Consider the following 27,465-nt stretch of genomic DNA (forward strand, 5'->3'; position numbering starts at 1 on the left):
GGCTTTTGACTCCAAAGTCCTCGTTCTGTGTTCTGGGGCCACTCCACAAGCAACCCACCTCCCAAGGGCTTACCCTCTTGGAAGAGGAGTTTAATCATTTAAAAATCAGGTCAGTAATCCACAGGGCTGCCGCAAGGATCAAATAAAATCAGAGGAGATGTAGAAATGCGACACACGCCATTCCAGGAACGCCTCCAGCGTGCAGCCAGGCTACCATGTGAACTGCTGCTGGATGATCTGCGGGGCAAACCTGCAGGTGTCTCCACCATGAAATGCCCTGTTCCAGCAGAGGTTAGCACTGTCCACTCAACTTGGGATGACAAGTTTCTGCCCAGGCTACTCATCTGACAGGTGAACCTAAAGCCCAGGAGAATGCAACTGACAGGAACACGGGAGACAAGAAGGATGACCCCAAACTTAATGTTAAGGCTCCTCCTCTAAAGCCAAACGAGTTAGAAGGGGACAAATGATATCAGGAATCTTACTAGGCACACGTCCTCCCCCTACAATCTAAAATAAGGTTCAGAGACCTGCTTGAAACCCTTTCGCAGGTCCCACCGCCCCAACCAGGCGGCCTCCCTCTCTGCTCAGCCGCATGGCGTAGGTCACCCAGCACTCCACACCCTCTTGCTCCTCCTGGGGACGCTCCCACACCCCACCCAGCACTACTGGCCCTTCCTCAAGCCTCACCTCAAAGAGGGCTTTTCATTCTTATTATTCACTGTCCTTGTACCCTGTTCATTTCTTTCATAGCACTTATCGAGGTTTATGAAAAGATGTTTCCGAAACATGTTAGCTCAGAAGCTGCTGCCGTTTAGCCTGACACACTGCCTGACACACAGTAGGTGTTCAGTGAACACCTGTTGAGTGAACAAAACAAGTACACTCTGGAGTGACTGTCTCTCTAGTAGTAGATCTAAAACAGAGGCTCTCAAACTTGTTGGTCTCAGGACCGCTTTACACTCTAAAAAATTAGTGAGGCCCCCGAGGAGCTGGTGTTTATGTGGCTTACACTGACGAATCTTCACTATATTAGAAAATTTCAAAACACAAGACCCCCAGCACACATTCCATTAGCGTCAGAGAGAAGATGTCATCTTGTATGTCACTTAGCCCCTGGAAACTCCACTGCATACTTGTGAGAGAACAAGTGAAAAAGGCAAATAATGTGTTAGTACTATTATGAAACTGATTTCAACTTTGCCTCCCACTCCGAGAGACTGAGAACCAAATTTTGAAAACTGCTGGTATAAAGCTTTAACCAAAAACTAAACTGTAACCAGTCACAAGAAAAAAATATATGAAAATACAGTCAAACTTTGCAAAAGGGGAGCCAAACAGCCAAACATTTCCCATGGCGCTCCATCAGAACCCAGAGTGAGGCTACATGGTGTTGGCAACATGCGTGAAGCTGGCTGTCACTACTTGACGCCATTCGACTTCCCCAATTCATCCCCTTTGTTTCTGTAATATAAAAATAAGTATCTTGTCTTTAGGATAGTTGTTTTCTTTGGTATAAATTAAGAAAGGCATATTTTGCCTTATACTTACCCATAAAGCCTGAGTAACCTAAGTCTGTCACTGGTCAACTTTGTATTCAGCAACAGAGAGAAGCAGACTCTCGTCTTGACAACCACACCAGGGTGTGGCCAGCAAGCCGTCCTCCTGTATTTACATCTAACGTGTGACATTCTGCTGTATCTCATTTCTATCTAATGGCAACAGTAATTAGAAAATGTTCAAGAGGTCTGAGAGGGGATGCTCAAATTCATTGAGATTTTCTTGCCAAACAGAGAAGCAATAATTTTAAGTACTCATGAAACATGTTCAGTCTGACTCCTACCCAGGAATATTTGATTACCCAGAGGCACAGAACGCTCATGGTATCTGAATTAAGCAGAGCTCTAAAATATTCCACCAGGTAACAGCCTTCAGCAGTTACCGGAGCCTGGTGAGCCTGCCGGCTGCAGGGAGGAGGGCACCCCTGCCTCATGATGGATTCTAGCCTACCACTGCCGTCTTCCTGGGATAAGTGCCGCCAGGGAGCACTTACCGGAATTTGCTCAAGAAATTGTGTCACCTGGACCAAGTCTGATTCCCAAGGTTGAATGAAAATGCTTCCCTCAGGGTAAATTAACACCAGGTCTGTGTGCTGTCCCTTCCTGCACATAATCCTCCCCTGAGAGGCAGCAGCAGAGGCTCTAGAAGCTCCAGCTCTTATGATGAACCCCGCCTAGGCCAATTCCTGGTATCTAAGAGATTCGAGTGCAACAGAGTGAGTTCAAGCCTCCTCAGGGAATTCTGATCTTCCTCTGGCTTTGGGACAGTGGTCCTCACTGGCATGGCCCCAGCCAACGCAGCCCCACGGTTTATAGGCGCCCTGGAACCCTGCCATCCCGCAGCTGGGACAGCCATCACTCCCAGTGACTAAGGCTGCAAATATCTGCCTTTTCTCTCTCAGCACTGGATTTCCCATGGAGGTGACAAACCAGTTTCCTACTACAGTTTAACCCCATCCTGGCCAGCTCCTTCTCTCCTTTTACATCCTGCTTGAACATCCCCTCCTCAGCCACACCTTCCCCGAGTAGCCCCTCTAACTTCACTTCCTTGTAATTCTTGACCTCAGCCCCTTGTCTTTCACCTTCATAGTAATTCTCTCCGTCTGTAGGTATTTTATGGAAGTCTGCTTACTCCTCTCTCCTTTGTTTGGTTCAACATTCAAAGCACAATGTCTGGCACACAGTTAAGTGGTGGACAAGATCTGAACTCATCTGAAATCCTCATAGACGCTGCGCTGGGCCTCCTTGTCCACATTACAGATGAGGATACCTCATGCTGAGCATGAGACAGCCTGGAGGTGGGGGGCAGTGGTGGTACAATACCTCTGGACAGGAAGTCACTGCGCCTCACCCTAATGTGGTAGGCCTTCCAGGAGCAGCCTCTGTGACCACCTGAAGTCTACCCTCCTGAGGTCATGCTCAGTACCTCACTGCATTCCCCTCACCAGGCCCTGCTCCAAGTCACCCTGGGAGTGATGGTCACCTGACAGCCAGAGGCTGTACATCACACTCCTACAGCATAGACCCCCACCTCCACCCCTCCCTTCTCTCTACCGCACAGCCTCCCAAATCCCCTTGTCTATCGGAGTGCAGTCCACAAAGGGCAGTATCAGGACCAGTGGTGGATGACAGAGTAAGAGTTTAGATAACATACTGAAGAACAAATATTTTAAGTTATGTTATAATTTCATGTCAGCAAACTAGCAAATCAAAATCGTGATTTCAGATACTATCCAATGATACAAAATTTTCATTGCAAACAAATTTCTTTAATATGAAGAGTTGGTTTAAAGAAAATGATTAAGCAAACAGCAGCACAGGTAGTTATGGGGTGAGGGTGGGGTGTAGATGGCTCACATCTGGGGAACACGGCTCCAGGATGGCTCTGCTGGCCCACATGATCAAGGAGCCCTCAGCAAGCGAAAGGGTAGGGCACAGCTGCACAGAGAACCGTACTCAAATGCCCATCCTTCTGCAAGATGCCCCCCTGGGTCTCATCCTTCCTCAAACAGCTTCTCCAGATACTCAGTCAATAAAACAGGTCTTTTCCTAACAGAAAATTATTTAAAAAAAAAAAAAGCATTTTCTACACACTGCTACAATATCATTAATAAATGGATGAGGTCACAAGTGGCCAGGACCAGATCATTTTAAATCTGGCACATCAGGCAGGGAGTTCAAATCTTATTCTAAATGCCATGAGAAGCCAGTGAAGGCTCAACAAGAGACGTATTAGGATTCTCTTTACCTGGCTGCGCGGGGGAGGAAGACGTGGGAGGTGCTAAGAACACAGGCAGTCTTGGGGGGCTACTGCAGCAGCTGAGGAGCCCTGGGCCCAGAAGGCAGCTGTGACAATGGGGAGAACGGCAGGCTGGATGTAAGGCGTCCAGCACAACACCATGGAAACACTTGCGCAACAAACAAGTCCTGACCACCTCCAGAGATCGGTTCTACCCTCGGCTCTGAAGATGCAGGGTAAACAAGCCACAGCTCTATGCTCATAGAGTATACATGTGAGGTGAGGGGGCAACAGAAAAAATTCATAAGAACTCAGGGAATTAAAAGTGCTCTGTTGAAAATAAAACAGGAAAAGCTGACTAGGCAACCACTTAGGTGGTCAGGATGGACCATTAGGAAGAGGTGACAAATTTCCTGAAATCTTGCTCCCGTTACGGAGGCTCAATAAATGATCATTACTATTAATGAAAACAAAGCACTGAGTGAAGGCTTTGTCATCAGAATTGGCTTAAACGTCCCAATATGCTTCCTTTATTAACTTCTCTAAGAGGATGGCACCTGGATGCCGACTGTGAAGTAGGTAAGCCAGCAGGCTTAGCAGCCTCTTGCACATTCCATCTAACTGCCTGTTTCCTTCCTGGAAAGGGAGCGTGGTTTCTGAGGCTAAAATGAAACACGGAGAGCCTCCAATAAGCACTGCAGCACTCCGTCATTTTGTAATGAAATCTAGATGGAACACTGAGACAGATCCAAGGTTTCTTTTTACCTCTTCTCAACCTCTAACTTCATGAGCCATAACCAGTAAGTGGGAAACTGCAGGAGCATAACGCAGACTGTGGGTGACCGACTGACATGAGCACAAAGCAGTACTGAACCAGCTGGAGGCTGAGTCAGCAGAAAGAGCCTCCTGACAGAGACAACTGAGATTTCAGGTAGCATAGAACATGTCCGTGGTCTGACATTTCTTTGTATTTTCGATCTGAAGGGTATGAAGCATCTGCTTAAGTATGTCTGCCACACCAAAAATAGAGTTTTACATGGCACAGGCCTAAGGGTGGCTTCAAACAATAGGCTCAATAAAAGCACTGCATTCTCAAAAACACAGCTTTCATAGTAGTCCTGCCCCCTCCTCCAGCCCCATTTAACTGATTCATGGCTGACAACTCCATATTATACTAACTTTACTACTTACGGAGGGACACATTTTTGCAACAAAATTTCATGCTGATGGGTTCACTGGGAAGAGATGTGGGCACGCGCGCCACTCCTGAGATTTTCCTCTGACCCCAGTTAAGCGTGCAGGAACTCCTATTCTCATAATGGAAGAGGCTCAAATCTTCTTGGCCCTGCTCTGAGGCAGAGAGCTTTGAGGCTTCACAGTCCGCCTGTTCCTAAGAGTGTTTAAGTGTGGAGCTAAACCTGCTTTCTAAGAAAATTGCAGTCCTGCCCTCAGGAAAGCTCCACATCAGTGGTCATGTCGGTTTTGCTCTGCATTTTACACCAATGCCTAGCTCAGCGCCCTGCACAAAGAACATGTGATAAGTGTGCAAGAAGGAAGGAAGGAGAAACCAGAGTTTTCACTAGAGTTCTTCATTTTCACCCCTAGGTGATATTGATTTTAAAGCACACAGTTCTGCCTTTGATGAGAAATCAAATAGTAACAGCTACCATCAAGGACTATCCTGACCTAAGTCCTGACCTAAGATCACCAGGGTTCTGCAAAGGTTGCTAAGAGTCCACTGACTGACTGACTGAGGGAGCTGCCCCCTGGCTCCTTGCAAACCTCATCCCTGACTCACAACAACCCTGAAGGCTGTATAATTACCCTATTTTACTCATCAGGAAATTAAAGCTCAGAGAAGTGTCCTTCCTCAAAGTCACATGGCTAGTAAATCCTTGTCCATCTAACCCCAGAACCCTCACAGAGCAACTCAGAATACCACATCCCAGGCCTGTGCCAAGCCCATAAAATGTTCCTCTAGACACTGTAAGCCAGTGGTTTACAAACTTTTGATTTAACTATAGGAGGAAACTTTCCTCCAAATAAAATCCCACTAAAACCATAAACAAACAGTCACATATCTGAGACACAGGACAACACCCTCCTTCAGAACTGCCCTCAGCCACTGGAGCAAAGCAACGAGAGCCACTGCATGCTTCCGACACACTGAGTTCAACCCAACCAGCCAGGCCACCTGGATCTACACCCCCTTACTCTTCTTGAAGCTTAAATGTTGGACAACTCCTTCAAAAGATGGCAGCACAAACCCGGACACTGTACTCAGACAGCAATGACCTACCCCTGCACAGTGCTACAGCTCTGGCACTCCCGGCTGAAGGGACAGCAACATAAAAGAAATGGAGGTTGGAACAGAAGGAAGCACTCAGTAGAAGGTATTTATATGAAGCGGCTGAAGCTCACGGCTTGAGGGAGCGTCTGGAGGAGGTCAGGTCAGGAATGAACGGAGGAGCACTCTGTAAACGGCCTTCTACGTTATAACTGAGCACTATGAACTCTTCTGTTTATGCCAAATTAAGTGGAAGAATGATATGATTGGATCATAAACATGCCTAAGAACAGACTGATTTAATGTCTTAGAGGATTTGCTAGATTGTACTTTTAGTTCAAAAAGAAAGGGTGATATGAATGAAAATATCTGTGTGGTTGGTAAATTAAAATGGTATATCATGTGACTGTTTCAGAGTACTTAGGAGGCCTGAGACAGCAGAACGGTCTTGTCATATTGTTCAGATCTTCCTGTCAGGATCTGTGTCAGTGTCTTGCCAGCTGACATGGACATGGGGAGAAGGTCCATCTCTGCAAGGACCCTGCATGGACATACCTGCATGGACAAGTGGTTGACCCGAGCCCAGAGTCTGGGCTGAGAGATGGGAACAAGCTTACTGCAGGTGAGACACTGTCAGCTGACTCCTGGGTCATCTCCATCAGCTGACATGTTCCTGGCAGCTCAAGTAACTATAGCACAGGTGTATCAGGTGCTGTTGGACAGACAATTCACTCCCTCAGCTCTCCTTTTTCTAGCCACCCTCCAGCTGGAGGTGGCCCCGTAATCCAGTTCTGGCCAGTGAGATGTAAGCGGAAGCCAGGCAGGGGGGCTGATTCTGGGAGAGCTTTTGCCTTCCTGTTGTAAAGGATCACTCATCTGATGGACTCCTCCATCCTTCATCGTTCTTATTTCTGCCAAGGCCACAGCCATGGTGCCTAGAGGTCTAGCTCCCACCTTGAGACCATAAGGTGCTAAGCATGAGGATAACAATGTGCTAAGGAAGGTGGCACAGAGAAGACAGAAAGTGCCTGGGGCCCTGGCAACATCTGTGAGCATCAGCCTTGGACCACCTCCCTCCAGACATCTTGTCATCAGGACCACATAAATCCATAATTATTTAAGTCACCAGAGTTGGCTTTCTGTTACCATCAGTCAAATTCCTAATTGAGGTGACAGATTCTCTGGTGACTTCTGAGATTTTTTTATCTGAAAGTAAATTATTTCTACTGGAAGAAACGGGGTTTTATCCTATTAGTCACACCCTCAACGTGCACTCAGTGTTGCCTCACTAGAAAAACATAACTGCCATTCACCTCATTGTAGGGTCCCAGAGCAGATTAAAGAAGTATATCATGAACTATATGTCTTTAAAATAGAAGAGTACAAACACATGCAAGGTATGAGAATATAAAAACCCCAAGCTACAAAACTAACATATTTCAGTGGCACTCTACCTTAGAAATGTTACTTGAATGACTCATGGAATGTCCCAAAGTCTTCTCATTCTGTAAGAAAACCAAGCAGGTGTTAAGTATCAAGTTTTACTTAAAATGTGCAAAGAAGTAGTTGATAACAATCCTAGTGACAAATCATTCTGTCAACTAGAATTTGCTGAGCACAAACTACTATGTACTGGGCCAGCTATTAGATACTGGAGAATTTGGCAAAGATGAATACAATAGTTTTTGCCCTAGAGGAACTTAACAAGAAGAGAATAGGAATTTGGAATTAAGTGTAAAAATAAGAGGGTAAAAAGTGTTTTAAGACACGTTTAAGCGGAGGTTCAGAGGGGAGAAATTGCATGTTCAGTTATATGTGGTGTGGTCCACGCTGTGAGCAGCCACTGAAGGATGGGGAAGAAGAAAACAGGACAGCTGACCCCACCCAGGTCGTCTGGCTGCACAGTGGTGCGTAGGCAGCAGGGACATCACACAGCTCACATCTACTCCCTGAGCCTGTTTCTCCTCCTGGATCAGAGAAATCTGAGAGTCATGCCAGCCTCCTCCCTCTCACATCCTTCCACCTTCGGTTACAAAGTCTTGTATCAGATTCTTCCTTCTTAATGTCTCTCAACGTCAAATCTCATCTCCATTTCTACCATCAATGCCTTAGTTCAGCTTCTCTTCATTTCTTACATGGAATTCTTGAATGACGTCCCACCTGGTCTCTCTGCTTTTAAGTTGACCTCTTTGACACATAATTGTCACAGACTGAATTGTGTCCCCCCAGAATTCATACACTAAAGTCCCAATGCTCAGGACTCAGAATGGGACTACATTTGGACATGGGGTCTTTAAGGCAATTATGTTAAAATGAGGTCCTTAGGGTGGGCCCTAATCCAATATGACTGGTGTCTTATAGAAGAGGAGATTAGGACAGACACACACAGAGGGAGGACACGGAGAAGATGGCCGTCTACATCAAGGAGAGAGGCCAGGAGAAACCAAACTTGCTGACACCTTGATCTAGGACTTCTCCCTTTAGAACTGTGAGAAAATAAATTCCTGTTGTTTTAAGCCCCCAGTCTGTAGTATTTTGTTAATGGTAGCCCTAGCAAATGAATACGATAATCTTCCACGCTTTAACTTTCTAACAAAAAGTGACTGTTCTAAACATAAATCTGAGTTTTAAATATAAGAAAGTAACTTTCCCTGAATCCATTCAGCCTTGCTCTAAACCACATGAGTAAAAAAACTATTACAAATGGAAGAGATGATCTCACTTGTATTTTAAAGATTATCTATTCTCTATTCAGTTCAGAGGCCATGCAATAGCCATGGGGAAGATGAGAGAAGGCTGAGATGTAATGAGCTGGTAAAATTCTTTGGTCAGCGAGAAGTACAAAGGAGCTAGTGGGTCAGTGAAGAACTCCTTTGAGAAGAGTTGATTCCATTCCACCACGGCTCTCCTTAAAGAAAGCAAGCCAGCAGGAAGTTTTACTTTCTCCTTCCCCTCAACCCACCAACTTACAGACTGCCCTGACTTCTGTACACTTGGCTTTCGAATACCCCTAAAATGCTGATGAAGAAACGTTTTCAACATCTCCCAGGTGGCCTGCCAGCCAGCACTTGTTTTGGCAATGTTGTCTTCTTTGTCTTTATAGCAATGTTGTTTGTGCAGTGTTTTGAATATTTTTATTATATTCTCTCATTTTATAATTCCGAGTGAAAATAAAAGTTCAGTTTCTTAAGTGTTGAGTGTTCAGTCTCAATGGAATGTTTCTTGGTCTTAAGCTAGTCAATTAAATCAATTAGATAGTTAAAAAGGAAAAGAGTAAAATTATAAAGTATACTCAAAGTGTTGACAATCTATCACCAAAGACTGTTTCTAAAAGACCAAATTTAATTAGGAACATCATTCAATCATGTTATTCACAAATTGACTCACTGGGAACGGAGAGTCCCTCTGTTCACAGAAGAGATAAATCTATTACCATTTCAAGTTTCATTCACGAGTCAAGAATGTATTATGGATAAAAACAGGTGTGAATCCTGGTTTAAAGGCTCATCTACAGAGATTTACTACTAAATTTTAATTTAGTCTACTAAATTAAAGTACCATATGCCTTGGAGTATTTGTACAGAAAACCAATTATAACCACTATCATATTACCTGCTGCCTTACAAGAAACGGCCAGTTTAACACCATCTGGAAATCTACAGAAAAGTTCTGAGGTACTAAGAGCAGCAAAAATTCATATCCTAGACCTTTCTGACATTCATTATCCCATAGAGAATGGATACTGGGGTGGGGAGAGGCCTAGTTGTTAGGTTGACAACATTATAAATCCAGACTGAGATCTAAGAGTTGCTCTTTACCTTATGAACCTGAGAAATAAATGTAATGATGTAAGCCTTTACTCTGTTTCCTTCATTAGAACGATTCAATACTGTATACTGGAAAAATCAAACAAATGACTAGCCCCAGAAGGTACAGACGTTTCAAAGCCTGAAGCCTGTCGATATTTAGGATCACTTCTCCACTACCTGACAGGAAATTAACAATTCAGTTCCCACAGATCACGTTTTGTTTTTTTTCCTTACATATCCCTCCATTTATCTGAACTTAGTGAAAAATCTAAGTTCAGCACTATAACAGACCTACTTTCCGGAAGCAAATCCCAGGGTTCATTCAAATCAGTTACTCATTCATTCCGTACTTATTTACCATGCGGCTACCATATGCTAACAACAGGATCAGGCAGAAAACGTGGACAAAAATCTGACTCCTAGGTCTGTGCCAATGATAATGTCACTAGAGAACTGCTTCAAAATAGTGTTTTGATGAGGAATGTACAACTAGGGAAAAGTTGAAGAATTACATAAAAAAGTACATACATAAATTATATCAGGGTAGGGACTGGCCCAGTGGCACAGTGGTTAAGTGCACACATTCCACTTCGGCGGCCCGGGCTTCGCTGGTTCGGATCCCAGTTCCGGACATGGCACCACTTGGCAAGCCATGCTGTGGTAGGCATCCTACATAGAAAGTAGAGGAAGATGGGCATGGATGTTAGCTCAGGGCCAGTCTTCCTCAGGAAAAAAAAAAAAGAGGAGGATTGGCAGACGTTAGCTCTGGGCTAAGATTCCTCAAAAAAAAAAATTACATCAGGGTAGAGTCGGTGACACCATTCTCTCCTACTGTCAAAATAGCATGCTTCTGAAGGAGAAGGAGGAAAGTTTACCAAACACCAATGTCAAGAACTGGAATTATGAATACCAAACAGAAAAAGAGTTCCAGGGGCCAGCCCAGTGGCATAGTGGTTAAGTTCATGTGCTCTGCTTCAGCGGCCCATGGGTCGCAGGTTCAGATTCCAGGCACACACCTAGGCACCACTCATCAAGCCATGCTGTGGTGGCGTCCACATACAAAACAGAGGAAGACTGACACAGTGACAATCTTCCTCAAGCAAAAAGAGGAAGACTGGCAACAGATGTTAGCTCAGGCCCAGACTTCCTCACCAAAAGAAAAGAAAACGAGTTCTATTCCAGTTCAAGCTGAAACTAAGATTCAATGCCCAAGTGAGAAAAACCTTGGCAGATAATTTTCATACAACCTTTAATATGTTCAGTCACTGCTTAATGGGTGCCTCCGTCTTGCAGCCCTGGGAGACATGAAAGCCTCACTGCACCCTCCTTCCTCAGAGAAGGTATCAGGGGTGTCACACTGTGCTACCACACACTCCCCGAGCTTGCTCTCCTCTCAAGTCTCTTCAGTGGGCTCTTTCAGTCTACATTAAACAGGAGAGCTGGGACCGGCCCCACAGCCTAGAGGTTAAGTTGGGCGTGCTCTGCTTCAGTAGTCCAAGTTTGCTTCCCAGGCATGGACCTACACCACCTGGCGGCAGCCATGCTGTGGCAGCAACCCACATACAAAATAGAGGAAGACTGGCATAGACATTAGCTCAGGGTGAATCTTCCTCAGCAAAATAAAACCTTAAGAGCTCCTCAAAACACAGATCCACGCTCTCTTCTCATTTGTTGTCTCCCTTAGACCAGTGCTTCTGAAACTTCGTGCCCTTGAATCATTCAGGGATCTTGCTAAAATGCAGACTGTTTAGGTCTGAGGCAGACTGAGATTCTGCATTTCCAGTAAGAATGTGACTCCCATGCTGCTGGCTCCCAGACCACACTTTAAAGATGCAAATTTCATTCTAAATCCTGGGCCAGAATAATCCATAAGGGCTATGACTCATTTTTTAAAAAGTAAATCACGACTACTGTAAAAGTATATTTCCAGGTAAAAGATGGCAGTGAGCTCACAATTGAGTTAATACAAATAGATCAATCAGAAAACAGATTGGTAAGTAGACTGGGAAAGACTGAGGGTGTGAGAAAGAAAAGTTTTGTTAATGTAAGAAGTTACCAAATCACAAAGATAAAGATAAGCTCTGTTGAAGAAGGGACATTTCACAATGTAATCAATCCTGTCAGTGATGTTTTGCAAGTCCATGTGTGGCTCCAACAGACTGTACCTTAGGGGTAGAACAGAGATGCAGAGCCCAAAGAGACCAAACGCGCCCCGGAAAGTAGAAGCCAAGCGTCAACAGGAAGACAATGAGGAGATGTCCAAGCAAGTTTCTGGGATTCTGCAGAAAGGAATCAAACAATAGAACTTCACATGGGAGTTTCCTTGAAACTCTGACCAGGACTAGTCACTAAAAAAACAAAACAAAAAAACCCTACATGTAACAGACATTACTAACTATCTACTCAATATCCATCCCACCAACATAGCTCCAACTTTGTTCTGAGCACCAATAGATCCAACTAAAAGTTCTCACTTTCTCACACTATTTTGCAGTTAAGGGTAGATATGTAAGAAAGTTCTAAAAAAAATTAACCTTGAGGTTTTCTGGGAAAACAATGTGCATTCCTGATACAGCCATTGCTCCTTTCTCCAGCATTCTTCCTTCCCTCATCTACCTTGGAATACAGATGTCATGCCAGGAGGTACAGCAGTCACATTGGGACCATGAGGAAAAAAAGCATACACCAGAAGTCTCAAACTTTTTGGTCTCAAGACTCCTTTACAACGTAAAAAATTATTGAGGACTCCCAAAACCTTTTGTTTATGTGGGTTATATCTACTGATATTTTCCATATTAGAAATTAAAATAGACAATTTAAAAAATATGAATCTCAATTCATTTAGAATTAATAATAAACCTAGTTAATATGAATAACATTTCTATGAAAAATAAATATTTTTCCAAACAAAAAATGCAAGTGATCAGAGCAGCATGGTTTTACATTTTCGTAAAGCTGGTTATTGTCTAATTAGTAGAAGACAGCTGGATTCTCATACATTCAATCTCTTCTGATATGTGTTTTGACTGAAGCAAATGACGAAAATTTGGCTTTATACAGTTATGTGGTTAGAAAAGGAATGTGAATTTTAATAACCATTTGAGACAACTTGAATATAATTCTTTGTACTATACAAAAACTCAACAAGTAATTAGCTGTGATGTGGACTCTGAAGTGATATTAATAAACTTTTAATACTCTATTAAAATCATCTGGCCCATCTTTTACTTTGAATTGATCTCTTAAGCAGGCATGACGTTATAACATCACATCTTGGCCATTTAGAAATTACTGGCTCACTGAACTATGCAAATCTCCCAAGACTGACACATTCCACTGTGCAATATCAAAAAAAGCCAAACTCATTAATAGGACCGTCAACTGAATCAGAAGAGACTTTAATTACTGAAAAGCTATCAAGCGCACAGTGGTGGATACAAGTTTTCCAAAATTCTAATTTTTGCTTAGAAACCTCAAATGTTATCACTGGTAATAAAAACTGTTACTTGCTTTCCTTGAAGTTAAAGATTATCGGCTCATTCATTCAATTTTGAGAAAATCTATGCCAAATACCCAAGTCAGAATAACTACAGTTTGACTGTCAGTCATTCATTCAAATAAAAATTACATCCCATTTAAAACAAAGTGACTAGTTCAGCGCGCACCTCAGTCACAGAGTGTTTTGCCCTGAGCCAACCACCGCACTTCCGGCTGCAGCAGAAATGATTTACACCAGATACGCAAAGAAGGAAAACACACCATCCATAGTGAGAACAGTCAATGATAACTGACACGTTAAAATTAGCATAAAAGGACATCAAAATATTGTTATAACTCTCTTCCAAATGTTCAGAAAGTTAAGAGACATAGGATATAAAAAACATTCAAATCAAACTTCCAATGATAAGCAAGCACTAAAAAAGCTATTCTAAGAGAGACACTCATTAACACCACAGATAAAACAAAAAGGTATTCTTAAAAAGTGTTCAAGTAGCCCACAGGAAGGCAAGAAAAAGAGAAGGTGGGGGGGAGGCAGAGAGAACAAAGAGAAAACAAAAAGTAAAATGGCAGACAACTCCTAAGACATCAGAAACTGTCCTAAGGGCACACAGCAAATACAGAAACATTCATTCAGGAAAATCTACTACATCTCAGTAAGAATGGTGAAAATCTGTGGCATTTGAGCCATAACCCAGTCCCTCCTCACTCTCCCACCTCGGGCTGACAGAAGCTCCACTTTGGGCGGATGAAGCCAAGAAAAAATGGCTCCCGTTCCCCCAGCTCCCAGTCAAACAGAAGGGCATTTCCCAGAGAGGGGAAGGCCTCAAGTGGGACACATCCCACTCCCTCAACTCCATGTTGTAGAAGCCACGTGCCGGGCAAACGTGACTGAGAGGTAGGTCTGAGCTCTCTTCTTTGGCACAGTACCTACTAGCAGGGCAGACGCTCTCCCCAGGACCGTCAGACGAAGAGTAATAGGGCTCCAATTGTGCTTTCCGACCCTGCTGATAGGATGGAGGTCCCATACCAAGAGAGACAAGCCAAGAAAACCACAGGCTACTGCCCTGCCAGCATACTGCTCATAAAGCAGGTGTGTCACTCCAAAAGAAGCGGGCCTCTGCATCTGCCCCCAGCTCTGAGGCACAGGTTTGGGTTCTGCAAAGTGTAAAGGCAGGCCGAAAGAACAGACTGCTCCTAAGCTCTCTCCAAGGAAACGGACATTATTTGGAACAGAGTACGTAGACGTTCAAGTCTAAGGGTACTGTCCAAAATAAGGGTGTTTTAGGGCCGGCCTGGTTAAGTTCACCATGCTCCACTTTGGCAGCTCAGGGCCAATCAACAAAACCAAAAGTTGGTTCTTTGATAAGAATAAAAAAAAAAACCAGGGCTGGCCCTGTGGCCGAGTGGTTAAGTTCTCGCACTCTGCTTTGGTGGCCCAATCTTCCTCACAAAAAAATAATAATAAATAAAAATGATGTTGTTTAAGTGGTAAGCAATTAAGAGGAGGCTTACTGTCTCCTCTTCACTGGAGAGAGCAACAAGCTAAACCATAAAACAACTAGAAACATAGGACAGAAAACCAGGGACAGAGACAGCTAAGAAGGTCCTCCTAAGGTTAGAAGCAATCTCAAACACTGGCTTCAAAGACAAATACAGCAAAGGGATCTGAAATTACCTGGATGAGACCATGGGCATTTTATGCCAAAGACAATTGTCCAGAACAGCAGAGCAATCAGCTAGCAGTTAATGGACACTAAAAACTAAGGGTGAAATCAACAAAGACAAGAAAGCTTAACAGAGAGATCAAGGAAAGAGACAGCCAAAAAAAAGCACCACTAAAAACACAGTCATCCCAGCTTGAGAGTGTGCGAGCCCACGGCTTCCCCTCTGAGGAGCATCATCAGAGGCTATACATTGTGAAAAAAACAGATTTCACTACATAGTCCACGCAAGTCACTAAACAAATAAACAAAGAACTCCCTCCACCGGTTGGGATCCTGGGCGTGGACATGGCACCACTCGTCAGGCCATGCTGAGGCAGAGTCCCAGATAGCACAACCAGAGGCGCTCATAACTAGAATATACAACCATGTACTGGAGGGCTTTGGGGAGAAGAGGAAGAAAAAAGGAAGAGAGAAGACTGGCAACAGTTGTTAGCTCAGGTGCCAATCTAAAACAAACAAACAAAAAAACCCCAACAACCTTTCATCTAGCCTTATCAAATGAAAAAACAAACACAACTCTACCAAAATTAGTAATAAAAGAGTATTACCAACTTTATAGAAAAATAGAGAATTATAAGGAAATACAATTTTATACCAAGAAATTAGATAACTATAATAAAAGAGGAAAATTCTCACAGAGACACAAACTACCAAAAGGTGACTCAAGAAGAAAAAGAAATTCTGAAGAAATTAGTAATTAGATTGAATTAAATTCGTAATTCAATTAGGTTGAATTAGTAATCTAAAAACTTCCCACAAAGAAAAGACCAGGCCCAGATGGCATCACTGGTTAATTCCACCAAATAATTAAAGAAGAATAAATACTAATGCCTCATAACCTCTTCCAAAAAAAAAAAAATAGTAAGAGGAGAGGATACTTTCCAACTCATTCAATGAGGCCAGTATTACTCTGAAAACAAAACCAAAGATATCACAAGAACAGAAAATTACATACCAAAATTCCTTATAAATATAGACTCAGGAATTCTCAACAAAATACTAGCAAACCAAACCAAGCAACAATAAAAAGGATACACACCACGACCAAGTGGGATTTATACCAGGAATGCAAGGTTGGACTAACAGGTGAAACTCAATGTAATACACAAGATCAACTGAATTCAAACAACACACAGAATATACATTTAACAAAATCTAGTATCTTTCCTAATAAAAACACTCAACATACTATAGCTTTGTAAGATGCTATCATTGTGTGATAGTAGGTAAGGGTACATGAGATCTCTCTGTATCATTTTTTACAAATGTATACGAATGTAAACTTATCTCATAATATAAGTTTATATATAAATGCGTGTGTGTGTGTGATACGTATGGTTTAAACACCCTGATTAAAAGGCAAAAATTTTCAGATTGGATATAAAAGCAAGATATAACTCCATGCTGCCTATAAGAAAACAAGAAAAACATTTTAAATATATAAATACAAACCGGTTAAAAGTAAAGGATGGGACATCAATAACAAGATGACACCAATAATAAAATGCTCTGGCAAAGACTTTAAGCAGCCGTTATAAAAATACTCAAATGAGCAATCACAATACTCTTGAAACAAAACCAGAAAACGGACTCTATAGCAGAGAGATGACAGAAGAAAAGAATCAAGAACTTGATAGAAAAATAAAACTAAACAACAGATAAAAAAACATTTCTAAAAAATATGGACAGGGACCGGCCCCATGGCTGAGTGGTTAAGTTTGCACGCTCCCCTTCAGTGGCCCAGGGTTTTGCAGGTTCGGATCCTGGGCATGGACAGGCCAGACCACACTCGTCAGGCCACGGTGAGGCGGCATCCCACACGCCACAACTAGAAGGACCCACAACTAGAGTATACAACTATGTACTGGGGAGAAAAAGCAGAAAAAAAAAATGGACAGAATCTCAGGGACCTGGGCAGCAAAAACAAACAGTCTAACAATCACGTTGCTGGAATCCAAAAAGTAAAGAAGAGTACAATGCTCAAAAATACTTGAAGAAAATATTCACTAAAATTTTCACAAGTTTGGTAAAAGACATAAACCTTGATTGAAGAAGCTGAGTGAACTCCACACTGGATAAATTAAAAGAAATCCATGCCCAGCCATATCATAATCGAATAGCTAAAAACTAAAGACAAAGAAGAAATATTGAAAGCAGCCAGAGAAAAATACATTATCTAGGGGAACAATGATATCAAATGACTGAGGGTTGCTCATCAGGAACCATGGAGGCCAGAAGGAAGTAACATGATATTTTTCAAGTGCTAACAGAAAAGAACTATCTACTTAGAATTGGATATCTGGTGAAAATATCTTTCAGGAATAAAAGGGGAAATAAAGATACTGACAATGAAGAATAACTAAGAAGATTAACAGTCAAGAGTCTACTCTAAAATAACAGCTTAAAGGAAGTTTTTCATGTGGAAGGAAAATGATACCAGAAGAAAATGTGGAATATCAGCAATAAAAGAAGGGCAACAGAAAGGCTAAGTATTTGCATAAGAACAATTGACTATTATTCTTCTCTTGATTTCTTTAAAATATATGTGCTAGTTGAAAGCAAAAAGTACAACATGCTATGAGGGATTTTCAAAGTACGTACATGTAATATATAAGATAACTATAACATAAAGGGGGAAAGTAAAAGTTGTGGTATATTTTCTATACTGTGGTAAAGTTTCTACATTCTAAATGAAGTAGCAAAATATTGATTTTAAATAGACTCTGAAAAGTATTTTGTAAATCCTAAAAAAGAAATACAGAGATATAGTAAAATCAAAATAGTCAAACATGGTAATAATTACATTAAGTGCACACATTACAAACACAACAAATAAACGCTGATATGCAGAACTGATTTTTTTTAATGCCCCAATTATATGCTGTCTAAAGGAAATTCATTTCAATGATACAGGTAGGTTAAAAATAAAGGGGTGGAAAAAGATACACCATGCAAACACAAGCCAAAATATCCAAAACATAGAAACCACCCAAAAGCCCATCAATGGATGAATGGATAAATAAAATGCAGTATATCCATACAATGGAATGCTATTTAGCCATAAAAAGTAATGAAGTACTGATACATGATACAACATGGATAAACTCTGAAAACATTATGCTAAGTGAAAGAAGGCAGACACAAAAGGCCACATATCATATGATTCCATTTCTGTGAAATGTCCAGAATAAATAAAACTACTGAGTTAGAAAGTAGATTCGTGGTTGCCAAGGGCTGGGGGAAGGGAAGATTGAGAAGTGAGTGCTAATGAGCGCATGCACGTACATCGTCAGTGCAGAAGCTTCTGTCCCTCTGGAGTTGGGGTGTGCCACCCTCCTGGCACGTGGATGTGTTCACCAACTTGGGAAGCTCCTTGAATCCTGTTCTTAGAGGGTTTTTATCAGTTTCATTATATGGTCACAACTGATGAAATCATTGGTCATTGGTGACTGAACTCAATCCCCAGCCCCTCTTGACTCCCTGAAGGTGGGGGACTGAGGCTAAAAGCCCCAATCTTCCATTCATGTGGTTGGTTCTTCTGGGGACCAGCCCTCATCCTGAAGCTGTGTAAGAGACCACCAAGAGTCACCTCATTAGCATAAACTTAGGTATGGTGAAAGGGGCTTGTTATAAATAATAAAAGACACTCCTATCACTCAGGAAATTCCAACAATTTCAGGAGTTCTGTGCCAGGAACAGGGTACAAAGACCAAATATTTATTTTATTTTATTTTATTTATTTTTTAAGGAAGATTAGCCCTGAGTTAACATCTGCTGCCAATTCTCCTCTTTTTTTTGATGAGGAAGACTGGCCCTGAGCTAACATCTGTGTCCATCTTCCTCTACTTTCTGTGTGGGACGCCTACCACAGCATGGCTTGACGAACAGTGTATAGGTCCGCACTCAGGAATCGAACCAACAAACCCCGGGCTGCTGAAGGCCGGCCCCCAAATATTTATTTTTTTTATTATACCATACATGGGGGGGAAATAGAGCATAGCCTGTGATCTGAAATGCAGAGTCCAGAAAGTGCATCATAAAAAGAAGGAAGAGTAATGTCAAGAAAAGAAAGAAATGTAAAGGACTGCCTATTTAAGTAATAGCTTTCCATCTCCAGATGTCCGAGCAGAGCTCGACAATCATCTGTCATGGATACTGAAGAACAGGGCCCTGTATTTGGCAGGCTAGACTGCTGGGATTTTGCAAATCTAAAGAACTATACCATTACTATAGTCTCTAGATCAGTGACTCCTAGACTTTTGGATTTTGTGGATGAATCAAATTTCAAAAGACATTCAGAAATGTACATAAGAATGACAACTTTTACTCTGCGAAATTAGGACAGTAAAAAATAAAAAGCATCATCATGTCAAAAAAGAAAGGATATTTCATTACCAAAAAGAAACAAAAAGGTACCAATTAAAAGCCAAATGAAAAATTATTTTAGTGATCTGATTTTTCTCATTTTACATTGGACTGGCACCACTCTAAGGACGGGCACATGGGAACCCTTTTCAGAAAGCTCACAGTACTAGATTCTTTGGGATTCATTCAAATCCCACTGAATTAAAAGAAATCCACATCTTTATAGCTGACTTTACAGTTTCATCCAATGAACTGTAAAAATAATGGAAAGATTTCCGAAGGTAGAATAGGACTTAATCCATTTAGCTCACAGAGCTGTACTGGGGAAAGAGTACCCCAAAAATCCTAGTTGAACTGTATTTTATTTGGAATATTTGCAAAAGGGTATTAGGAAGTACTGATATTTGCTTTCATCCAGACACCTTTGCCTTACATTAGCTTTGGGCCTCCATTTATCAGTACGTTTATTTGCTTCTGTTCAACTCCTTGGACTAGTAGACAGCCTGATCTTTAAGTCTGGGCATTTGTGTCTCTGGGCATCAATTTGCCAGGTTGTACACACACTTACAGCCCTTATTTAACTGCTTCCAGCCCCAGGCAAGGGGCATCAAAAACTGCCTCATGAACTCTCATCCTGGACCCCAGGTCATGTGCACAATGCAAATGACTGCTGATCTCTCAGACAGATGGGGACCTAACCAGAGGTCCCTAGGAGATGTGGGGGTGGAGAGGAAGGTGGCTAGCCTTTCTCAGGGCCCCAGTCATACCTCCCTGCCTTTGCACAAACCTCGCTTTGGAGCAGATAATTTGGTTATTCCAGTTCTGCAAAGCTCTGGATCCCTAGATTACAGAAAATGACACTTTTCTTAGCAAAGCCACATTTCCCCTCTCTCTCCCATTCAGACAAGAAGGTTTCAGGATTAGTTTTCCTCTCTTTTTTTTATAGGCTCTTAGCGAAGAGTGCAAGCTGTACACAACGTAATCTAACATCTTGAAGTCTTCTTACCAAGTCCTCTAATGCTACAGTTTTGATTGGCAAATGAGCCAACATAAGACAACAGGAGACAGCCCCCCAACCGTCTCATAGTGGTATAACAAGGACTGACAACCTGACAGCCCAGAGCCAGAGACCAGCCTCAATGGCTCCCTCCATACCTCAGTGTTTCCATTTCACAAATCAGACTCTCCAACATCCATTCTCTCCTTTTCCTTTCCACAAGAGCCCTGAATTTCTCAGCTTTGCCCTTCATTAGTATTGGGTCTTACTCTCAGCTCTAGGGGTGGGTGCTAACTGGCCTAAAACAATCACTATGACAAGAGACTGCCTATCTATCACCACTTATATCCATGTGGTCAATTCCACAATTCCACACACATACAACTCCTCAGTTCTGATGCCAAATTCTGCTGCAGTTACACTGCTATCCATTTATTTGTTTCTAATCAATGCCATAGGCTGGTAACTAATGCCCAGTATCTGGTCTAGCCACTGTCTGAGCCCGGGAACTTCTGTTTCCTAGCAACATTCTGCCCCTTCTCCTTGCCAAAGCGATTGGTTGAAGGACAGGATAACATTAATTGCTTTAGGCCAATCAGAGCCATCTTCTAAGAGCCATTCTATTCAAACCACATGGTTCTATCCTATTCAAATTTCCTCACTGGACATAAGAAAAGATCATTGGAGGAGAGAAGATCAAGGCATTGAGATGCCAGGGTTTTTGCATAAATTATTTATGAGGATAAAGAAATCTCTAAGAATTATGACAGGATTAATGTTAGAGGGAGCAACAAATTAGGTGTTAAATTCTTCAAGGAATAAGAAGAATTACACAGGGGTATGGAGAAGTCTACAACAAAGAGAGTCAGTAAGAAGGGCTGGGACTAGGGTGAGGCTGATGACTCACTCGCCTCAAGGACAAAATTTAAGGGGGTGCCAAAAACCTCAATCAACAAGATGAACAGTATTTTAATGCTATATTTTTAAAAAAACAAAATTGATGCAAAAAACTCATGACATTAAAAAAATCAAAATTTAAAACTGAGACAGCATCATAGTAGGTAGAATATTCTGATGATTTGAGGTTTAAAGATAAGGCCTCTAGTTACCACCTCTGAGATTTCTTCCCTGAGTTACTCAAACGTGTACTCATCTCTCCATTTATACGGCTAGTGGGCATCTCCCACTTAAAAAAACACATGTAAGTGTGTGTGTCTATATCTATCTATCTATCTATCTATCTATCCATCCATCTATCTCCTGACTGAGAAACTTGAGATCTGCTTAGAAGGGAGAGAACTTTTGTTCTCTACTAACTTTGTTTTGGTTTGTTTACCTCCGATATATTGTCCTCCATTGGGAATTTGGTTTTATGGTCTCACCATTTTTATAACTTTTATATTTTCTATAAATGGGTAAATGGGTGAGAGACTACAGATAATTTAGTTTGTTAGTCTCTTCTGTTTGTCTGTTCTGAGCTCAGATCAAATTAAAACTCTCTTTGGGATTTCCTGGAGAGCCCTGAAAAATCACAAAGATTTATATTTTCATCCTATAAAAGAAAAGGTACTAGGAGTGGATTCCAAGATGGCGCCGTGAGTAGTCCTCTTTGTCTCTCGCCCTTCGAGTCTACAATTATTTGGACACTTATCGCTTGACAAAGGATATCCAGACAGCATCTCAGGACGTCTGAGACACCCACGCGACTATACATCGGAAGGCGGACGGACTTTCCTCCGGGAGGATGTGGAAATAGGTGAAAACTCTCCGACCCCGACGGGCAGCCTAGTACCCGCAAGCGGCTTTCTTCCAACGGACGCCCCCAGAGGATCCACACACATCTAGGGCAGGAGCGAGAACACAACAGAGGAGCGACGGTGGAAACAGGTGACCAGAACCCTACTTAAACCCCCTGCAATTACTCCTAAACGCAGAGGGAAACTTTGGAGTTGCACACCTGAGCCCGCGGGGAGAGTCTCTCCCCGCCATTGGCGGGGAGACCCAGCCTGGTGCTCGGGGCGCCCGGAGGGTCCCAGAGAGACGCCCGCCCCGGGGGACTAGGGATTGCCGGAGATCTCGGAGAGGACCGGGGCGGGGGAACTTTCAAAGGCGCATCCGGCGACCCGGTGGGGAAGCGCCGGAGCCCCGCCAGGCAGCAGACAAAACTCTCTGTCTGCCAGTAGCAGAGGGGCCACGCTGAGCACTCAGGGCTCCCGGCAGAGGCCCGGAGAGAAGCCCAGAGGGCGGGGCGACCCCCAGCTGCCGTTGCCCGCCCCGGGGGACTAGGGATTGCCGGAGATCTCGGAGAGGACCGGGGCGGGGGAACTTTCAAAGGCGCATCCGGCGACCCGGTGGGGAAGCGCCGGAGCTCCGCCAGGCAGCAGACAAAACTCTCTGTCTGCCAGTAGCAGAGGGGCCACGCTGAGCACTCAGGGCTCCCGGCAGAGGCCCGGAGAGAAGCCCAGAGGGCGGGGCGACCCCCAGCTGCCGTTGCCCACCCCGGGGGACTAGGGATTGCCGGAGATCTCGGAGAGGACCGGGGCGGGGGAACTTTCAAAGGCGCATCCGGCGACCCGGTGGGGAAGCGCCGGAGCTCCGCCAGGCAGCAGACAAAACTCTCTGTCTGCCGGTAGCAGAGGGGCCACGCTGAGCACTCAGGGCTCCCGGCAGAGGCCTGGAGAGAAGCCCAGAGGGCGGGGCGACCCCCAGCTGCTGTTGCCCGCCCCGTGGGACTAGGGATTGCCGGAGATCTCGGAGAGGACCGGGGCGGGGGAACTTTCAAAGGCGGGTCCGGCGACCCGGAGGAGAAGCGCCGGAGCTCCGCCAGGCAGCAGACAAAACTCTCTGTCTGCCATTAGCAGAGGGGCCACGCCCAGCATTCAGGGCTCCCGGCAGAGGCTCGGACAGAAGCCCAGAGGGCGGGGCGTCCCCCAGCTGCTGTTGCCCGCCCCGTGGGACTAGGGATTGCCGGAGATCTCGGAGAGGACCGGGGCGGGGGAACTTTCAAAGGCGGGTCCGGCGACCCGGAGGGGAAGCGCCGGAGCTCCGCCAGGCAGCAGACAAAACTCTCTGTCTGCCGGTAGCAGAGGGGCCACGCTGAGCATTCAGAGCTCCCGGCAGAGGCCCGGAGAGAAGCCCAGAGGACGGGGCGACCCCCAGCTGCCGTTGCCCACCCGGTGAGGCTAGGGATTGCCGGAGATCTCGGAGAGGACTGGGGCTGGAGAGAGTTCCAGAGACCCAGCTTAGTAGCCTAGGGGGAAACCCTACAGGCTCACAGAAGCCTTAGGGAAAGCCTCTGCACAGCACCAGTAGAAGGCACCCAGCCGCCAGCCACAAGGCTGGAAGACCCCAGGGCAAAAGCAGCATAGCTAGGTGTACTAACCACAGACTGTAGAAGATGCCAATAGCTCTCCTGCGACCCATAGAGGACAAGTGAGATTTGGTGGGTGCCGACAGCAACGGAGCGACAAATATAAGTGATCCCACCCCTGGCCGCTGGAAAAGCCCATAACACCGTTGCAGACCCCAAGGAGAGAGCGCATCTAGGTGGGCAACAACAGTAGGCCCCTGCAGCCTGAAGCCCCCCGTGACGGCCCCCACGGCAGAGGAGGGAATCCAAAGGGCCACTGTGGCTACGAAGAGGGGCCCAGGCCCAGTTAGCAACTACGGACAGGGTTCCTGGTTGGTGAAGTATAAACAGCTGCTCCCCCCACCGCAGCAGCTGAAACAAGTGAAAGGAGCAACTAAACTCTATCTCCATGCGGAGGCACAAATCAACATCATCAAGCAATATGAAAAAATACATTAAATCTCCAGAACAGAAAGAAAGTAACAAATACACAGAAAACAATCCCAAAGAAAATGAGATATATAACCTAAATGATGATGACTTCAAAACAGCCATCATTAAAATACTCACTGAGTTAAGAGAGAATTCTGACCGACAACTCAACGAGTTCAGGAGCTATGTCACAAAAGAGTTTGATACGATAAAGAAGAACCAAACAGAAATATTGGAAATGAAGAACACAATAGAGGAGATTAAGAAAAATCTAGATGCTCTGAACAGTAGGGCCGATAATATGGAGGAAAGAATTAGCAATTTGGAAGATGGCAATATAGAATTGTTGCAGGCAGAGGAGGAGAGAGAAGCAAGACTTAAAAGAAATGAAGAAACTCTCTGAGAATTATCAGACACAATTAGGAGATGCAACGTAAGGATTATAGGTATACCAGAGGGAGAAGAGAAGGAGAAAGGGGCAGAAAACCTATTCAAAGAAATAATGGCTGAGAACTTCCCAAATCTGGTGAGGGAGATGGATCTTCAGGTGACAGAAGCCAATAGATCTCCAAACTTTATCAATGCAAGAAGACCAACTCCACGGCATATAGTAGTGAAGCTAGCAAAAGTCAACGACAAGGAGAAAATATTAAGGACAGCCAGGCAAAAGAAACTAACCTACAAAGGAACCCCCATCAGGCTATCAGCAGATTTCTCAGCAGAAACTTTACAGGCTAGAAGAGAGTGGAATGATATATTCAAAAATCTGAAGGACAAAAACCTACAGCCGAGAATTCTCTACCCAGCGAAAATATCCTTCAAATACGATGGAGAAATAAAAACTTTCCCAGATAAACAAAAATTAAGGGAGTTCATTGCCACAAAACCTCCTCTTCAGGAAATCCTCAGGAAAACCCTCATTCCTGAAAAATCCAAAAAAGGAAAGGGGCTACAAAACCAAGAGCAGAGGAGATAAGTAGAAGGACAACAACAGAGAGTAGCAGCTCTACATCAGAACAGATTAAACCATGGGACGAGAAACAAAGGAAACTGAAGAAAACCGGAAAACAAGACACAAAATGGTAGTGGTAGGTCCCCACGTCTCAATAATCACTCTAAATGTAAATGGATTGAACTCCCCAATCAAAAGACACAGAGTGGCAGGATGGATCAAAGAACAAGATCCAACAATATGCTGCCTCCAGGAAACACACCTCAGCCCCAAAGACAAACACAGACTCAGAGTGAAGGGATGGAGAACAATACTCCAAGCTAATAATGAACAAAAGAAAGCAGGTGTCGCTATACTAATATCAGACAAGGTAGATTTCAAAGCAAAACAGATAAAGAAAGACAAAGAGGGACAGTATATAATGATAAAAGGGACTCTCCACCAAGAAGACATAACACTTATAAATATATACGCACCCAACACAGGAGCACCAAAATTTGTAAAGCAACTCTTAATAGAACTAAAAGAAGACATCAACAACAATACAATAATAGTAGGGGACCTCAACACACCATTAACACCAATGGACAGAACATCCAGACAGAAAATCAACAAGGAAATAATAGAATTAAATGAAAAATTAGACCAGATGGACTTAATAGATATATATAGAACACTTCATCCAAAAACAGCAGGTTACACATTCTTCTCAAGTGCACATGGAACATTCTCAAGGATTGACCATATTTTGGGAACCAAAGCAAACATCAATAAATACAAGAGAGTTGAAATAATATCAAGCATCTTTTCTGATCATAACGCTATTAAACTAGAAATCAACTACAAGAAAAAAGCAGAGAAAGGTGCAAAAATGTGGAGACTAAACAACACGCTTCTCAACAAACAATGGATCATTGAAGAAATTAAAGAAGAAATCAAATATTATCTGGAGACAAATGAAAATGAGAACACGACATACCAAATCATTTGGGATGCAGCAAAAGCAGTCCTAAGAGGGAAATTCATCGCAATACAGGCTCACCTCACTAAACAAGAAAAAGCTCACGTAAGCAACCTCAAACGACACCTAACAGAACTAGAAAAAGAAGAACAAACAAGGCCCAGAGTCAGTAGAAGGAGGGAAATAATAAAAATAAGAGCAGAAATAAACGATATTGAAACAAAAAAGACAATAGAAAGGATCAATGAAACAAAGAGTTGGTTCTTCGAAAGAATTAACAAAATTGACAAACCCCTAGCCAGACTCACCAAGAAAAGAAGAGAGAAATCGCAAATTAATAAAATCAGGAATGACAGAGGAGAAATCACAACAGATACCAATGAAATACAAGAGATCATAAGAGAATACTATGAAAAACTATATGCCAACAAATTGAACAACCTGGAAGAAATGGACAAATTCCTAGACTCCTACAATCTCCCCAAACTGAATCAGGAAGAAATGGAGAATCTGAATAGACCAATCACAAGTAAGGAAATAGAAACGGTAATCAAAAACCTCCCCAAAAATAAGAGTCCAGGACCAGACGGCTTCTCTGGAGAATTCTACCAAACATTCAAAGAAGACTTAATACCTATTCTCCTCAAACTGTTCCAGAAAATTGAGAAAGATGGAGAACTCCCTAACACATTCTATGAAGCCAACATCACTCTGATCCCAAAACCTGACAAGGACAACACAAAGAAGGAGAACTACAGGCCGATATCACTGATGAACATAGATGCAAAAATCCTCAACAAAATTTTGGCTAACCGATTACAGCAATACATCAAAAAGATTATACACCATGATCAAGTGGGATTTATACCAGGGACACAGGGATGGTTCAACATCCGCAAGTCAATCAACGTGATACACTACATCAACAAAATGAAAACCAAAAACCACATGATCATCTCAATAGATGCAGAGAAAGCATTCGACAAGATCCAACACCCATTTATGATAAAAACCCTCAGTAAAATGGGTATAGAAGGAAAGTACCTCAACATAATAAAGGCCATATATGATAGACCCACAGCCAACATCATACTCAATGGACAAAAGCTGAAAGCCATCCCTCTGAGGACAGGAACAAGACAAGGGTGCCCACTTTCACCACTCCTATTCAACATAGTTCTGGAGGTGCTGGCCAGAGCAATTCGGCAGGAAAAAGAAATAAAAGGAATCCAAATAGGTAACGAAGAAGTAAAACTCTCGTTGTTTGCAGACGACATGATCTTATACATA

The 27,465-nt window shown here is 43.2% G+C and overlaps 1 protein-coding gene across 26 annotated transcripts in view; it reads right to left on the minus strand.

Moving 5' to 3' along the window:
- The window catches only part of MARCHF8 (membrane associated ring-CH-type finger 8), a 120,786-nt gene that overhangs the window by 15,988 nt on the left and 77,333 nt on the right, over positions 1–27,465 (minus strand). For 9 of the 26 annotated variants that reach the window (XM_070569339.1, XM_008524302.2, XM_008524304.2 and 6 more), the window contains one exon: positions 7,540–7,590. The exons of 3 other annotated variants lie outside the window; for them this stretch is intronic. In XM_070569339.1, the coding sequence (XP_070425440.1) occupies positions 7,540–7,590 (51 nt within the window). Of the gene's footprint in view, positions 1–7,539; positions 7,591–10,422; positions 10,564–12,059; positions 12,174–27,465 lie in introns of all 26 variants that reach the window. 14 more of the 26 variants (XM_070569194.1, XM_070569201.1, XM_070569228.1 and 11 more) reach the window with 4 other exon arrangements.

Source organism: Equus przewalskii, chromosome 1 (assembly GCF_037783145.1).
Source record: "Equus przewalskii isolate Varuska chromosome 1, EquPr2, whole genome shotgun sequence".
Lineage (NCBI taxonomy): Eukaryota > Metazoa > Chordata > Mammalia > Perissodactyla > Equidae > Equus > Equus przewalskii.